Source organism: Sinohyriopsis cumingii, chromosome 17 (assembly GCF_028554795.1).
Source record: "Sinohyriopsis cumingii isolate HCF-2022 chromosome 17, ASM2855479v2, whole genome shotgun sequence".
Lineage (NCBI taxonomy): Eukaryota > Metazoa > Mollusca > Bivalvia > Unionida > Unionidae > Sinohyriopsis > Sinohyriopsis cumingii.
In genome coordinates this window covers 101,934,664-101,951,359 of record NC_142977.1, presented here as the reverse complement: position 1 = coordinate 101,951,359, position 16,696 = coordinate 101,934,664, and the positions used below count along the sequence as shown (strand labels likewise).

At 35.9% G+C, this 16,696-nt stretch overlaps 1 protein-coding gene across 1 annotated transcript in view; it reads left to right on the top strand.

Moving 5' to 3' along the window:
- LOC149779565 (mitogen-activated protein kinase kinase kinase 20-like) overlaps positions 1–16,696 on the top strand; it is a 147,856-nt gene that overhangs the window by 53,191 nt on the left and 77,969 nt on the right. The window contains exons 13-16 of the mRNA XM_089940289.1: positions 8,401–8,445; positions 9,038–9,065; positions 15,439–15,575; positions 16,635–16,694. Of these exons, the coding sequence (XP_089796415.1) occupies positions 8,401–8,445; positions 9,038–9,065; positions 15,439–15,575; positions 16,635–16,694 (270 nt within the window). The remainder of the gene's footprint in view (positions 1–8,400; positions 8,446–9,037; positions 9,066–15,438; positions 15,576–16,634; positions 16,695–16,696) is intronic.

Sequence of the window (16,696 nt, the reverse complement as noted above, 5' to 3'; positions counted from 1 at the left end):
GTAGTAGTATGCAACACAATCTTATTAGTATTAGTCCCATAGTTTTTATTTTGTCTTGTAGTATTGTGTGACACAATCTTGTTAGTATTAGTCCCATAGATTTTATTTTGTCTTGTAGTATTTTGTGACACAATCTTGTTAGTATTAGTCCCATAGTTTTTATTTTGTCTTGTAGTATTATGTGACACAATCTTGTTAGTATTAGTCCCATAGTGTTTATTTTGTCTTGTAGTATTGTGACACAATCTTGTTAGTATTAGTCCCGTAGTTTTTATTTTGTCTTGTAGTATTATGTGACACAATCTTGTTAGTACTAGTCCTACAGTTTTTATTTTGTCTTGTAGTATTGTGTGACACAATCTTGTTAGTATTAGTCCTGTAGTTTTTATTTTGTCTTGTAGTATTATGTGACACAATCTTGTTAGTATTAGTCCCGTAGTTTTTATTTTGTCTTGTAGTATTATGTGACACAATCTTGTTAGTACTAGTCCTACAGTTTTTATTTTGTCTTGTAGTATTATGTGACACAATCTTGTTAGTATTAGTCCCATAGTGTTTATTTTGTCTTGTAGTATTATGTGACACAATCTTGTTAGTATTAGTCCTGTAGTTTTTATTTAGTCTTGTAGTATTATGTGACACAATCTTGTTAGTATTAGTCCCATAGTTATTATTTTGTCTTGTAGTATTGTGTGACACAATCTTGTTAGTATTAGTCCCATAGTGTTTATTTTGTCTTGTAGTATTATGTGACACAATCTTGTTAGTATTAGTCCTGTAGTTTTTATTTAGTCTTGTAGTATTATGTGACACAATCTTGTTAGTATTAGTCCCATAGTTTTTATTTTGTCTTGTAGTATTATGTGACACAATCTTGTTAGTATTAGTCCTGTAGTTTTTATTTTGTCTTGTAGTATTATGTGACACAATCTTGTTAGTACTAGTCCCGTAGTTTTTATTTTGTCTTGTAGTATTATGTGACACAATCTTGTTAGTACTAGTCCTACAGTTTTTATTTTGTCTTGTAGTATTATGTGACACAATCTTGTTAGTATTAGTCCTGTAGTTTTTATTTTGTCTTGTAGTATTATGTGACACAATCTTGTTAGTACTAGTCCATCAGTTTTTATTTTGTCTTGTAGTATTATGTGACACAATCTTGTTAGTATTAGTCCCATAGTTTTTATTTTGTCTTGTAGCATTGTGTGACACAATCTTGTTAGTACTAGTCCCGTAGTTTTTATTTTGTCTTGTAGTATTATGTGACACAATCTTGTTAGTATTAGTCCTGCAATTTTTATGGATTGCCATGAAACTTGGGAAATATTATAGTCATCATGAAAGCTGGATATATCAACAAATGACTTAGGTTCTATAATTTTGATTAAAGTTGTTTAACTTTTTTCGTCTTGTAGCAGTATAGGATGCAATCTTGTTAGTGCAACTTATCTTGCAGGTTTTAAGGGATTGACATTAAACTGTTTATATTGTATCTTAAAATTAGTGCTACTAATCCCCTAATTTTTGATGGATTGACGTGGAACTTGATAAATTTCACAGTCATTGCCAGATGATGTGCATATGAACAAGTTATTTTGTTTCTGTAATTTTATTAGAGTTATTGCCCTTTTTGTCTTGTAGCTTAATACAGTCCATTGCAAAATCTCGTTAGTGCTGCTAGTTCCACAGTTCTTGATGGATTGCAATGAAATTTAGTAAATATTATGATTATGACCTAAAGATGTGTATATTCATTAATCACTTGATTCCCACAGTGTTTATTAGAGCTATTTTATTTTTTGTCTTGGTTTAATGAAGCATATGACACACTCAAATTAGCACAATTAGTCCGACAAATAGTTTTTTGCTATTTTTAAAGATCATGTGGGTTATGAGCCATCATCAATTTTAACCACCATTATTAAAATTGTAGATATTTTTTTTAAAACAGCTTCTCAAAACAGCTGAACAGATTTTGACTAAATTTGACAGAAAGTCTCCTGGCATGAAGGTCTTTCAAAATTTTGTTAGCTGATGCTGATTTGCTTTCAGATGTGCCACTGATATGACTGAAAAAAATGTTAATCAGAATTGGACTAAAATGGGAAGAAATCTTCCCGGTATCATGGTCTTTCAAGTTTGTACAAATGATGCTGATCAATGATCAGATGTGGTATGCATTACTAAAAACAGAAAATCGCGAAAATGACTTCTCAACAATTGCTCAACAGAATTAAACCAAATTTGGTAGAAAGCATTCTGGCATTGGGGACTTCTAGTTGTGTACAAAATCTTACTTATTTACCATCAAATATGGCTACTGTTACTACAAATAGAAAAACCTTTAATCAGCTTCTCAAAAACAACTCAACTGAATTTGACCAAATTTGCTCGAAAGTTGTTGTTGTTTGGGGTTTAACACAATTTTTCAGCACGTGATAAGCTATACATAGCAGAAAGTATAACTGGTGGAGGAAGAACCTGGGAAAACCATGGTAAGAACCACCAGCTTGCCATAAGATCATTCATGTCATTATTGTGGACATTTGTGTTGTTAATTAGCATCCTCGTAACAGTAAGGTCACATAGTGCTTGACTGACTTTGCCTGTACATGCTATGATTTTGCTGTCAACACAGTGGGCAGGACTAGGTGCACTGAGTGCAAACATTCCAAGTTGGCTGAGGATAACCATGCTACAGATCAGAAGTGTATGGGGGGTGATTTTAGTCTTACATGTGACATTATTTATGATGGCTGTTGAATCTGTGGTTGATTGTCTTGGTCAGACAGTGCATATGAGCTAAGGAGAACAAAAGAAAATACACCATTACCATTGCAGCAAATGCTGCCTCAGTGAACAGTTTTTTACTGGTGGAAAGGTTTGAGAGCAGAGTTCACTGGTTCAGAGAAAAATCAAACAGGCTGTTTCATCACAGGTGGCAGAAACAGCTGTAGCCCAATCTTTGCCTCCATGTTTCGATTGGATCGTTTGGGCATTGCCTTTAATACCAATTCCAACTTGGTATGGCAGCCCATCTGGATCAGCAGTGACTTTAGAGTTGATTGCCAGTGTTCAATATTGGCTCCAAGATAGTTTCTACCGATGCAGGTGGGACTGGTTATGATGGTCTGATATCCTCTAACCCATCCCAGCATCAGGAACCTGGCACCAGCCTGAAGGGAAGTATGGCTTGCTACATAATGGCTGGACATGGCCATTAGAGGTGAATCAGATATGATCAACACCAACTCTGACACGGCCTCTACTTATACATAAGGGTGCCAGTTACAGTGATCCAATATCACGTACCCCATCATAGCATTGTAACACTGGCATTGACATTAAGGTATGGATGGGCTGTTTAGTGCCATGATGGTTCCATGTTGGCTCACAGATATGTGTTGGCCATTTGCCATTGTGGTGCCATGTCATCCCAGTGTCATTAGGGATCCATGTTAGTGCCATTACAGATCCATGTTGGTCCATGGCCATTGCAGATCCATCTAGGCCCAGTGCCATTATGGATCCACGTTGATCCATGGCCATTGCAGATCCATTTAGGCCCAATGCCATTACAGATCTTTGTTGGCCCATAGCCATTGCAGATCCATCTAGGCCCAGTGCAATTACAGATCAATGTTGGTCCATGGCTATTGCAGATCCATCTAGGTCCAGTGCCATTATGGAGCCAGGTACTTGTGTCAGTCCATGACCATCATGAACTTGCACTGAATAGCTCCAGCATGACCTACCAACCTGGCTACAGCAATGATCCAGTCCCAGATGGCTAGCACAATGTTTTGTACACTCAGTGGCTGAGATAAGGAACAGCAAGACATGGAGCCTCTCCGTGTGGAGAAGAATCAGTCTTTCTTGCATTGATCAGAGAGTTATGACCTGTTGCCACCTTATGTTTGCATGCCTCCTTCTGCGCCATAGATGGTGATGTACAAAGTTTCAGCATCCGTTGCCAAGAAACACCATTTAACTTTAAGCAGTTACAACAGTCTGGTTGAGTTATAGACTAATTACATTGTTTAGAAAGGCAACTTCAAACCTCAGTGTTGATAAACTTTGTTTTCTTCTAGCAAAGACTTTTGTCCATTTATGACTGGGCATACTGTTAGATGCATATGCCTGTTTTTCATCATGGAGTCCCAACCATAGAAAGAAATGTGGCAGGACTGAATGCTAATACCATCATCAGTTTGGATGTATTTAAAGCACAAGGTTGTCCATCAGAAAAGCATGCGTGGGTTTGAGTCTCGGATTCGGCTAATGTGGGTATGTGAGAAAGCTTGCCAGTAGCTTCTCGTGGGTCGGTGGTTCTTTCCGGGGTTTTCCCCGAGTTCTTCCTCCACCATGAATACTGGCCGCCATGTATAGTCTATTGTGTGCTGAAAAATGGCGTTAAACCCTACTACAACAACAACAACAACAACTATCCAGGGCTGTGTTTCAGAAATCTGAATGTGGCTTTTCCTTACCTGCCATTAGTCCTGTTGGTTGTCCTTGGGAATCATTGTAACAGATGGAAAATGTCTTGAACAGAGCAGCACAACACAAGCTTGCTAATGCTGTAATAGCATCAATTAATTTACAACTCACAGGAAGAGATGTGTTTCTCTAAATGTCCACCTTTATTAAAGAATATCATAAAGCCAAACAACTTAGCATGCAGCCATTGTCATTAAACCTGCTCCTTAATGGTCATGTGGACGAATTCTGTAAACAGGTCATCAAAGAGACAAATCTTGCACAGGTCCAACATCATCCAGCTTAGCCCTCGTTGCAGAACAAGGATCAGGGAAACATGAATGGCCCCTTTATGGGCATGCCCAAAAAGCATGCAGTCCTTTGGACCATATCCTTAGGCAAAACTAAGGTTTCCAAAGGCAAATGATGACAACAAGCATTGAGAAGGGGATTAATCTCACCCCAGTTTCTGTCTGTGCCAGTCTCCCTCCCATAAATAAATAATGCCATGCTCATGCCACCCGTTTCACATGTCCCAGTGGGAGGAAGACTCCAACACTTTGCAACAGAATAGGAAAGATTATGCCATTGGTCCATCAAGTCATCTCAGGAGGCCTTCAGATCATGTTTAGTGCCATCCATTGGTCCATCAAGTCATCTCAGGAGGCCTCCAGATCATGTTTAGTGCCCCTCACACATTGTCCAGGGCTCCCTTTGCTACAGGTATTTCGAAAGACTCAATCATGGTCAGTACTCTATAACATCAAATGGTCAATCTTTCCACAAAAAAAGCAGTAGAAATTATTTGAAACTTAAACTCTGTGATTTTACTGAGAATGTTCTTACGTCTGAACCCAGTGACACCCTTTGGCCAATTATGGACTTCAGCTGTCTCAACTAATAGACCACTCCAGTGGCCTAGTGGTTAGAGCGTCTGCCACGGATGCGGGAGGTCGTGGGTTCGATTTCCGGCTAGGTCATACCAAAGACTTACAAAAATGGTACTAACAGCTGCCTCGCTTGGCGCTCAGCATTGAAAGGTTAGTGTTAGGACTGGTCAGCCTGGTGTCAGAATAATGTGACTGGGTGGAACATGATGCTACATGATTGCGGCATGATACCCCAATGCTAGACATTACTATAAACTGCCACACTGCAGACATCGTAGCGATATGACTGAAAAATTGTTAAAGCTACATTAAAAATCTAAATCACACACACACAGAGCTCTCTCAACCTTTTTTCATCCAGGCATTATGGTTCAGAATGGGGATGCCAAGACTGGTTCCAAGCGGGTGTTATAAGCATATTATGGACTTCTGTGAGAGTGACAGGTGAATGTTGTTCGCATTTCAACATGCACATTGGAGAGAATGTAGGCATACCTCAATGTTACTTTCATGTACTGTGGCTGAAATTTTCTTGGATATTGTACTTGTGAAAATTGTACATGATCATTGCACACAATTAACCAAAATGACTGCTCCCATGTGCTCAAAAAAATCAGCCCGAATTTATCTATGTCTGCAGTGTACTATCTTTAACAATTATTACAATAGGGAAAACACATTTTTACCAGCTTCAAAATGTGCAACAAATGAATTACACAATATATAAAATGGCTGGTTATTTACAACTTTCCTCTGAAGTCCAGGAAGTGAAAATAACAGTGGAGGTAGCAGTTTTTTTTTAAAGGTGCACAGCTAAAAAATGTAAAGCTGTCTACTCTATAACCCAAATTATACCCATCAATCATACACCAAAACAAAGGGAATTTAAAGTTCTTTTAACAATATCTAAGATACGTAAGGTCTTTTAAAATGAAAACTATAACCAGTGAGGCAAATCTGATAACAAAAATTTCTTTAAAAATCTAACCCTATACAAATTATGAAACGTAGAGCTCCACCATTTTTGCCATCCTGGAATCGGCGAAGGGGGCGTAGGTGTTTAAAGATTTTGTAATCAGTTTAGATTTTCAAGATGCATACCTCCATAATCCAGTACACAAGTCTTCCAGGATGCAGATACCATTTCAGGGCATTATCTTTTGGTCAATGCCTCAATCCCTGGGTCTTCATGAGAATTATGGACAGAGTTGTGTCTCTATACAGAGCCATCTCAATGTCTGCGTCTTCCAGCTGCCTGGACAACATACTACAAAAGCACCAAGTTGTATTCATTGCCAAGCATGAATTCCCTAGTTTCACTTCTGCTTCACTTATTATTACTTGTAAAAAAAAGACACACTTTTATAGTCCCATCTCAACATCTTATCCTTTTAGCCATGTGGTTCACAATGCATGTGAACATGAACTGCCTTGCTCATGAATATGCCTTTAAAATGCTTTTGGGCATTATCTGTAGCTCTGTGAAAAATAAATCCACAGCTCAGCCCTGTAATTCTTTTAACTTTTGGATCTCAGTTCAGCAACAGGTATTGTCAATTTGGGTCATCTGTTCATGATTCTTTTGTCACAGTGTCAACTAAAGGTTTGCCCTTTTGGTCAGTCGATCCCCTTTTGGGAATTCATGATGTGCCATCTCAGCAAATGTGAGAACCTTACTTAGTTTATGGCAGTGCTTCCTTGAAGGGAATTATACTCTGGATTGATGTCAGCATAGTATGCCATCTCCTTTTTATTTTCGGAAGATCAGCTACTTGTAGCTTCCTCAGGATATACTATTGCATATCAGTCACCTGGAGATGAATGCCATTTCAGGAGTTACTCACTTGAAAGGACATACTCATTTCATATGACAATTCCACTGTGATAAATGATATCAGAAGGCAAGGTTGGGACCGAATCCCCAAATCTTCGCCTCCTGGTCTGTGATTTTCTCTATTGGTGTCATCAATGATAAATTCACATTAAGATCATCATATTCTAGGAAGACTCACTGTACTTGCAGACTCACTGTCCTGACAGTATTAGCTAATGCAACTGAGTAGATAATTCCCAGCCTGTATCTGACCAGTCCCAGGGTCCCCAAGTGGTCTAAAGCGCTCTTCATTACGGATCACAGCCATCTCACTTTTGTCTGCGTGGGTTCGAGTCTCGGATTTGACTAATGTGGGTATGTGAGAAAGCTTGCCAGTAGCTTCTCGTGGATCAGTGGTTCTTTCCGGGGTTTTCCCGGGTTCTTCCTCCACCATGAATACCGGCCGCCATGTATAGCCTATCGTGTGCTGAAAAATGCCGTTAAACCCTACAACAAGTACAACTACCAGTCCCAGGGTCCAAATATCTGGGCAGTCAATGCTCTTTCCATGAAATGGAATGCTTTGGGGGTATATACATTCCCTCTAACTCCTTTAATCTCAAAGGTCTTAGCAAAAAAGTGAGGAAATGAGAATGATGTCTGACTCTGATTGCTCCCCTCGAGTGGGAAATGTATTGGATAAAGAATATTGAATTTGGCTGTGGAAATTGCAAGTAAAATTGCTGTCTTTCCACACCTGCTCTAAAACCTTAACTGTAGTTGGTTCATTGGAACTTGACAGTACAATAGGGCCCACCGCTTTGAAAGCATGCAAGGGAAAGGAGAAAGTTTTCTTCCAGTGGTGCTAGATTTCATATCTTAACTGATAGATCATGCATTTCTGCACTAGTAGTAATTAAAGAATGGACTGAGCAGCAGCTTCCCAATCCAAGAGAACATTCTTCGCTGACTCTGCCTATTTGCGCAGATGACTTTTAGATCTTTTATTACGAAAATGTAGCTTGGGAGGGAGGGATTTGTGAGGTAATATTCATACTCAAAAGATATTACAATCATGTAAGAATTATGGAAGAAACACGTTTTACTTAAAAACTCTTTTTGTACTTCAGATTCAACAAATTTGCACTTTTGTGAAGTTGAAGTATTCAATGAATTAAGATTTCTTTCTTCTTATCCTTAATTTTTTTTTCTTTTCAGAAATTAGATTCTTATGATGTTTGTACATGGAGGGAAGTTGATGTGGTAAGTATATGTTGATGATCCTTTTTTTACTTCATACTTCTATGCTGACTCCTTTTCTCTGCAGAAGTTTCCAGCATGCATTTCTAGTTAATGATGTCGAGATAATTTCATACTTCTTAGCTAACTCCTTTTCTCTACAGAAGTTTTCCAACATGCATTTCTAGTTAATGATGTCGAGATAATTTCATCTGTTCAAAGTTTAACATCTTTATTACATGAACGTCTTGTGAAAAACATTGCAGAATTAAAATTTAGGGATTGAACTCCTGCCAAAATATAGTTCAGGTAACCTCCCCTGAACCAAGATCTGTGTATTCTAGAAAAGTTGGGAGTTGTGTTGATAAAAGCTGATAATGAAATTTTATTATTATTTTTTATTAATAGAGTTTTTTCTGAGTATGGTGATGGGCACCTAACCACATTCAGCATGAGCAGCGACTAGTAACTTTCATTCTGATAAGGGTATTTGACCATTGAATGAGATCAGAATTGATAACTATGTTCCCTGCTTGATGAGAAAGCTAATAGGATTTTTTAAGTTCTTTTATTAAGGGTATATTTTCTTTTTGCATGATCCTCTCTCTCTTTACAGTATGAATGGATACATCATTTAGGTATTGGTAAGTGAATTTCTTCATAAATGAACAGTGAGAGTAGAATATGTATAAATACCTTGTAGATAATAATCCTTTTGTCCATCTGTTCACTTGTTTGGTTGTCCTTCCATCATGCTATGGCTGTCATCTTGAATATCCTTATTGTTACACCTCCTGAATCGAAAGTCACACCAACACTGAGGTTTTTACTAGAAGACTTCTTATTGGGCCTGAATGAAAACGATGCCAATCTGCCATCCAGTATGACTGTCATTGTGTTCTTAAAAACTGTGTTATAGCTGCTTTAGATGACAGAGGGTCATAACGACATGGAATTTCACCAAAAGACTTCTTATGATGCCTGGTTGCTAGGGGAGCTGTGATACCTCTGTTGGTAGAGCTTCAGACTGATAATCCAAAGGTTGCATGTTCAGTACCCACTTTGGCCATTATTAATTGAGTATCTCTTTTTATCCTTAGGAAAGGCACTTAGCTCCCATTTCCTTGACATGACGTAACAATGTGCTAAAGGTGCATTTCAGCAAACAAATAAAAAATCAAAATGGTACTGATATGTCATCCATCTTCAAAAATATTGTTAACGCTACTCCTTTTGACAGAAAAGTCAGGTGGACGTTGGGCAATCCCCTCCTGAATGGATGGTCATAATGAATGAGATTTTGACCAGAAGACTTAGTACAGTGTCAAATCAAATTGTAAAAAGTGATGCCCATTACTGAGATAGTGTTGAGTGCCTTTATGGCCTATCTGACTTTTGCTGTAGTTGGTATAAAATTAGATTGGTGCCAATTTTATTTTCAATCTGGCCACCATGATGGCCACATTGAAAATTCTGTTATAGCTATTCATCCAGAATGTATAACCATATTAACATGGAATTTTCACCACAAGACTTTTTATATTGTCTAGTTGCTTTTAAATAGAAATCATACAATTTTCTGATCCTGTATGTCTGCTGTCATACCCATCTAAAAATTCTTGTAATTGCTATACCTCCTGAAAGAATGGTCTTCTTGACATGGGGTTTTCACCAAAGGTTTCTAAAGATATCTTGTCAGTTCTGGCTGAAAATGGTGCGCCTTGGATATCAATTATGGCCGCTATGGTGATGATCACTACTTCTCTCAAGTCGATGGTCATGTAGGCATGAGTTTTCCATTTCAAGTATGTATATATGTAGTAGGGTTTAAAAGTACATCACCACATCACTGGCCATTTAAGGGAAAAGTTGTACAATATAAAGTGTTGCCAAAAGAACCAAAAAAAAAATGTAAGAAGATAAAGCCATCCAAATAATATAAGCATTCCAAATAAGCATTCCAAATAAATATAAGCATTCTAAAAAAATATAAGCCATCCAAATAAATATAAGCATTCCAAATAAATATAAGCCATCCAAATAAATGTAAGCCCTCCAAATAAATATAAGCATTCGAAATAAATATTAGCCATTCAAATAAATATAAGCATTCCAAATAAATATAAGCCATCCAAATAAATATAAGCATTCCAAATAATTATAGAGTACTGAACAATAAACTTGGTAGGTGATGCTGATAAAATGCTGTAAGAGGTATATAATTTAAAACATGAAGGTAAGAAATGTAAAAACCTTAAAACATGTGGCTTTCACTAAAAGACTTATGATGTCTTGATAAATTATAATGGTGGCCATCTTGAAAATATTGTTAGCACTGCTCTTGTAGTGATGGTGGTATTGACATGTGTTAAGCACCAAAATACTCATGTATGTAGTCCTAAATGAAATGATGCCGGTATAATCTACACAAATTTTAAAAATCTTTTAACAGCTATTGCCTCAAATGGTTTATAATGCAGACATTTAAAAGAAACATATCTAATTTGCAGTCTGTAACTATTCCATAAAATAAAATGAAACTAACCTCCAAAAATGGCTACTTTTGCAGCCATCTTGAAAATCTTTGACTGGGTACTTTTTCAGAACAGATTGTCATATCAATCTAGAGTTACCACCAAAACGCTGTTGTAGCAGTATGTATTTGTTTAGGAATAAAAGTAATGATCATCTGACCCTCCATCACCATAGTGATCATCTTGAAAATCTTGTTATCACTCCTCAGACATGAATGTTGGCATTACTTGTGGTTTTCATTAAAACAACATATTACAATTTTTAATGGAATTTATTAATCAAAATGGTACAAGGCTGACTGTCAGTATATCTGAAATTTTGTCGAAGTGTTTTGAAGACCAGACTGAAATGACCTTGGAAATTGAAGTCAGAGTTCATTTTGAACTTCATTGAGGTTATGACCATATATGTAAGTTAATTTTGTAATGACTTTGTATTTCATTGCATTCCAATGACTAAGTTGATAACTGACATTGGTATTAGGATCCAAGGTCTTGACTCGGGTGTTCTTTTAACTTTACTGGCTTGTGAACTTGATAAGACGAACAAATATGAATACATTTTTATCAAATCCAGTTTGTTAATAATCTGATGAATATGTTGAATAATTTCACACAAGTAACTTCTTTTTAAAAAAAATATTATTAATTCTAGATTGATCTTAGTACATTCATTTACAATGTGTGAAACAGGTTGAACAAATTTCTGGTTATGAAATGAGGTTAAAGGTCAATGCCCACCATTAAATATTCCAACCTATACTTAGAGGTATTTTGTGAACATGTTAACGTATAAGTATGTTACAAAATTTGGTCTGTTGGAATGCCTTAAAGAATATCAGAGATTGTTTTGTACTTAGCAGATTAAAACAGAAATGATTTAGTCTTGGATTCCATGAAATTCTTTTCAGCCGGTAATGTCAGTTCCTTTCAGTGACTTTTGTTGTTAGAGTGATTGCCCTTGTTGTAACCTAATGTAGTGTACGATCCAAACTTGTCCAGCAGTTTTTTATCTATTGCCAGGAAACTTGGTAAATATTATAATCATCGTCCAAAGAAGCACTTATTGATGAATCACTTTGCACCTGCTTTCTTTGAGTTACTGCCTTTTTTGTCTTGTAGCCAAGTGCATTTTATTACACAATCTCGTTAATGCAGTTAATTCCACAGGTTATGTTGGATTGTCGTGAAATTTGGTAAATGTTCTGTTCATCATCTGAAGATATCAACAAACCACCTTGTTTATGCAATTGTTTTTAAAGAGTTATTGGCCTTTTTTTCTTGTAATGTAATGAAGTATACAAGACAGACTTGTTAATGCAACTAGTCGCTGAGTTTTTAATTGATTGCCATAATTGTTAAAATTATTGTTGTGACCTGAAGATGTGCATATCAACAAATCTCTCTGTTCCCAGACCAATTTTTGTTAGAGATATAGCCCTCTTTGTTCTCCTGCTGAATGAGCATGTGTGTGTGCAATTGGATTTTTAACATTGCTTTAAAATTTTGTTAGTCATATTGCTACAATATCTGCAGTGTGGCAGTTTCAAGTGATGTCTAGCACTGGGGATAATGCTGCAGACATGTAGCATGTTGTTCTACCCAGACACATTATCCTGACACCAGGCCAACCAGTCCTAACACTAACCTCTTAATGCTGAGTGCCAAGCGAGGCAGCTGTTAGTATCATTTTTATAAATCTTTGTTATGACTTGGCAGAGGTTTGGAACCAGCAACCCTCCCACATCCAAGGACGACTCCTGGTGAATGAAGTGTAATACAAAATCTTGTGAATGCAACTTGTCTTGTAGTTTTTTTTCTTAGTAGCAGTGAAACTCAGTAAATAATATTGTCAGCATCATTTAAAGGTGCAAATATTAATAAATCTTTTGTGCTGCTGTGAATGTTTTATGATTTATTGCTCTTTTTGACTTAAAGTCAGAACAAGTTTCTACATTACACACAAAAGACCTGAACATAAAACAGGAACTGAAGCACCATTTTTAGATATTTACAAAGTAGGTGTGACTGTATCCATTATGAGACAATTTTAATGGTAGGAAAAAGCCCAGTAATGGTCTATACAGGTAAAATCAATGAAGTGTCACATTTATGACTGTGCAGTAGTGCTTGCAGACAACCTGATGAGGGTGATGGAGCATCAATATATATTTAAAATCTATTCACACAAGTGCCTGTAGAAAGGCATTAGGATGGCCTGTACAGCTAAGTTCAATAAACCTGTCTTTGAACACAGGTGCAGAGCTATACCATATGATGTTTTACCTAGAAATTAGTGATAGCAGACCAGGTACTAAAGTGATGAAGTGTCCAGGTATATGATTAATCATGATACTACTTGAAGGAAGGTTCAAGGACAGACTACAAGTAAAATTATTGAAACTTGGTGCCCGGATGCTTAGAATTCCTTGGTATAGGAAACTCCTGTATGTACCTGTTTGTAGTGGAATTACAGATACATTTTGTGGTTTCAATCAGAAAGATTCATAGTTATAACACTTGGTCAAATTTGTCCAAAATCTTCTTTTGAACAAGAAATGGAAGGTAAAATTAATTAGTCGGAACTATTTTTCCATCATAGAATACTATATTATTGATTCAGTGGGGAATAGGTTTTATAAAAATCAATAAATTTTATTGAACTCCCGTGTGTAATTTTGACATTGCCAAGTTATTATCTGAATAGCACAATGAGAGGTATGTTATATATATATATATATATATATATATATATATATATATATATATATATATATATATATATATATATATATATATATATATATATATATACCATTTTGAAAACATTTTACATATTTATCTTGTTTTATTTTGTAGGACTGCATGTTTGCATATGAAAATGTGAACAAGTTTAAGCAAAAAACACTTGAGGTGGACAAATGAAACTTTGTAGGCATATTTGTATTGATATGTTGATGACATTTTTGGCTACTGCAACAATATGTTTTTGCTTTGTTACGTATATTTGATTTAATTTAATTTAATTGTTTGTAAGTTTTAAAATCTTTTTAATTTTAATTTATTATATGTCAAAATAATGTAGTTTTGTTTACTAGGAACTCGATACTTTTCAGTTGTAAACACCTAAGGCTGACCTAGTTCCTGACCTTAATTCAAAATTAGTAACAGCCACATGATCAAGTTCTTTTTTTAAATTTATTTTTATTGTGGGAATAATAAGAGTGAGATCAAGGCTATATTGGATATGTGACCCTAGACTTGTAAATAGTTTTTGTGAAGTAAACAAGTTTTTTTAATTTTATTCTTAGAGTAAAATGATTGGTTTTTGTCAGGTCCATGTTGAAAGTATGTGATGTAAACATGATCATGTGACCCTCATACAGATATCTATTCTGCATCTCAAAATTACTGTATAACCATTGTTTTAGAGAAATAATCTTAGTTTGGGCTTAAAACACTTGATGTCGAGTCGTTTTCTTCTGTTGTGGGCAGTTTTCGAGTTATATGTTAATTTTTCTTCAGATTATTTGGATTTTAAAAGATTAATTCATTTCTCTGGAAATATTTGAGTGCTCATACAGAATTCTTGAACAAAGACATTTCTTTAAAATTTTATTTGGATTTCCAAAACCAAACTGTTATTTCTTGTGTTTCTACAAGGAACTGTAGACAACAGCACTGTACAGGATACAGCATACGTAATTGCCTTCCATCATGGATTCTTTGTCTGGACTCGAACTTGAATTCATTAGAACATTTTATTATTAGGACTTCTAAAATTTTATTCGTGGATTATTCTTGGATTCTTTTTGGATTTGATTCTTAAAACCGTAACTTCATATTTTTTCATTTTTACATTACTTTTCCAGGGAAATAAATTATTTGTTAAATTTTTCAAAGCTTGTTGTTTTCACTCTTTCTTTTGTTACTGTTTATTTGAGCCAAAATACATAACATAAGAGCTTACACTTTTTTGACAAAATCCTTGTTAACATGATTGAAGTAGGCAAATGAAATCTATCGTGCAAGTTTGTATGCAGCAAGAAACAGGAGTTTCAGTAATCTTAAGATGCAGTCTTAAAGTTCACTAACAATTTGAGCTTAAGTGTTTTACAGATGCAAATCTAGTCCTTGGCCAATGTGGGTATGTGAGAAAACTTGTCAGTAGCTTCCCATGGATTGGTGGTTCTTATGGGAATTTTCCTGGGTTCTTCCTCTGCTAGTTATAATTGCTGCCTTGTATATCCTGTCTTGTGCTGAGAAACGCTAGAACAAAAACAACAACTAGTCTAGTCAATCAGCTGCATTAACAAGCAATAGAAGTTTAATAATCTTAAGACTGACAAGATGCCACCACTATTTTACCTCCTTAAATTAGAAAACATTTTTTCACTTTTGCTTTTGAAAGGACTTGGCATCAGATATTGTAAAATGAAGATCTTTGAAAATTTAAATTTATCTTGTAATTTTACAATTACAGGTCATACAACAGATTTGGCCCAGTATGCGGATTTGTTTCTGGCCAATCATATCAATGGGAAAAGGTTGCTGATGTTGAAACAAGATGACCTGAAGAAAATGGGGATAAGCTCTGTTGGACATACTTTGGATTTACAGGTACAGTATGGTGACAAACATCAGAGTCACATACCAAACAAGTAGCTGTGAAACTTGTCATGTGACCAATCTTGTGTATAATATAATACTATTTTTCAGCACATAACAGGCTGTTTACATGGTTGCCAGTGTATTTGGTGGAGTAAGAACTCAGGAAGAACCACTGACCTATGGGAAGCTTCTGGCAAGCTTTCTGACATTCCCACATTGACTGAGCCAGACTCAAACCCAAGCGGACAGAAGTGAGATATGAGTGATATGTTAAGTGAGTGCATAGACCACTTATCCACCAAGGGCCCATTAAGTATTGGAGAAAGATGTGTCTTGATATGATATTCCCATAGTGTAGTAAGCTCATGGTATTGCAAATAACATAGACAATAGTACATAATGAACTTGCAGACCAAGATCTTTCCTTTCTTTTTCATTCTCATTATTCAAAGTGAATTGCATGGACCAGTGGCAATGCATTATGCACTGACAAATGCAAGTCCACATCCTTGACAGTTGTGTCTGATGTAAAATGGTACAGTGTTATTTTGACACACATAGTAGAAAAATCATCAGTATTGACTCCTAAAAATCGGAAAGTGACTCATGGATGTGACTCATTTGACTCCTGATATTGATCTGTTAGTGGGAGCTCTGCCAAGACATTTGATCTGGGAAGGTTTTGAACCTTGACCCTTAGTTTATGAGTCCAGTGCCTTACCAGCTGAGTTACCATGGCTTGCAGGAGTTAAGTGCCTTGAGAAGTCACACAATTGTAGTGTTAGCAACTTGTCATTGTTGAGAAGGTTAATCCAACAGTTATAATTAGTTTAAAATTACTTGTAGTCAGTTGTCTGAATGTGCTGTACACATAAGAAACATGCCTTATACCAGGATATGTGCTTTTATGTATACCATAGATGTGTAATGTACATAAAATTAAAGGAGATAAATTATTAATTACCATAAATCTATATCAAGATCTTATGTACTTATTATTCTGTTTTGATAAAAATTATTTGAATTTTTATTAATTATTTAATTGATTGAATCTTTTATTATTTTCAGACTGAAATAGAACTGTTAAAAGCTCACAACTTCAGACTGCAAAATTTTCCACCACTTAAGGT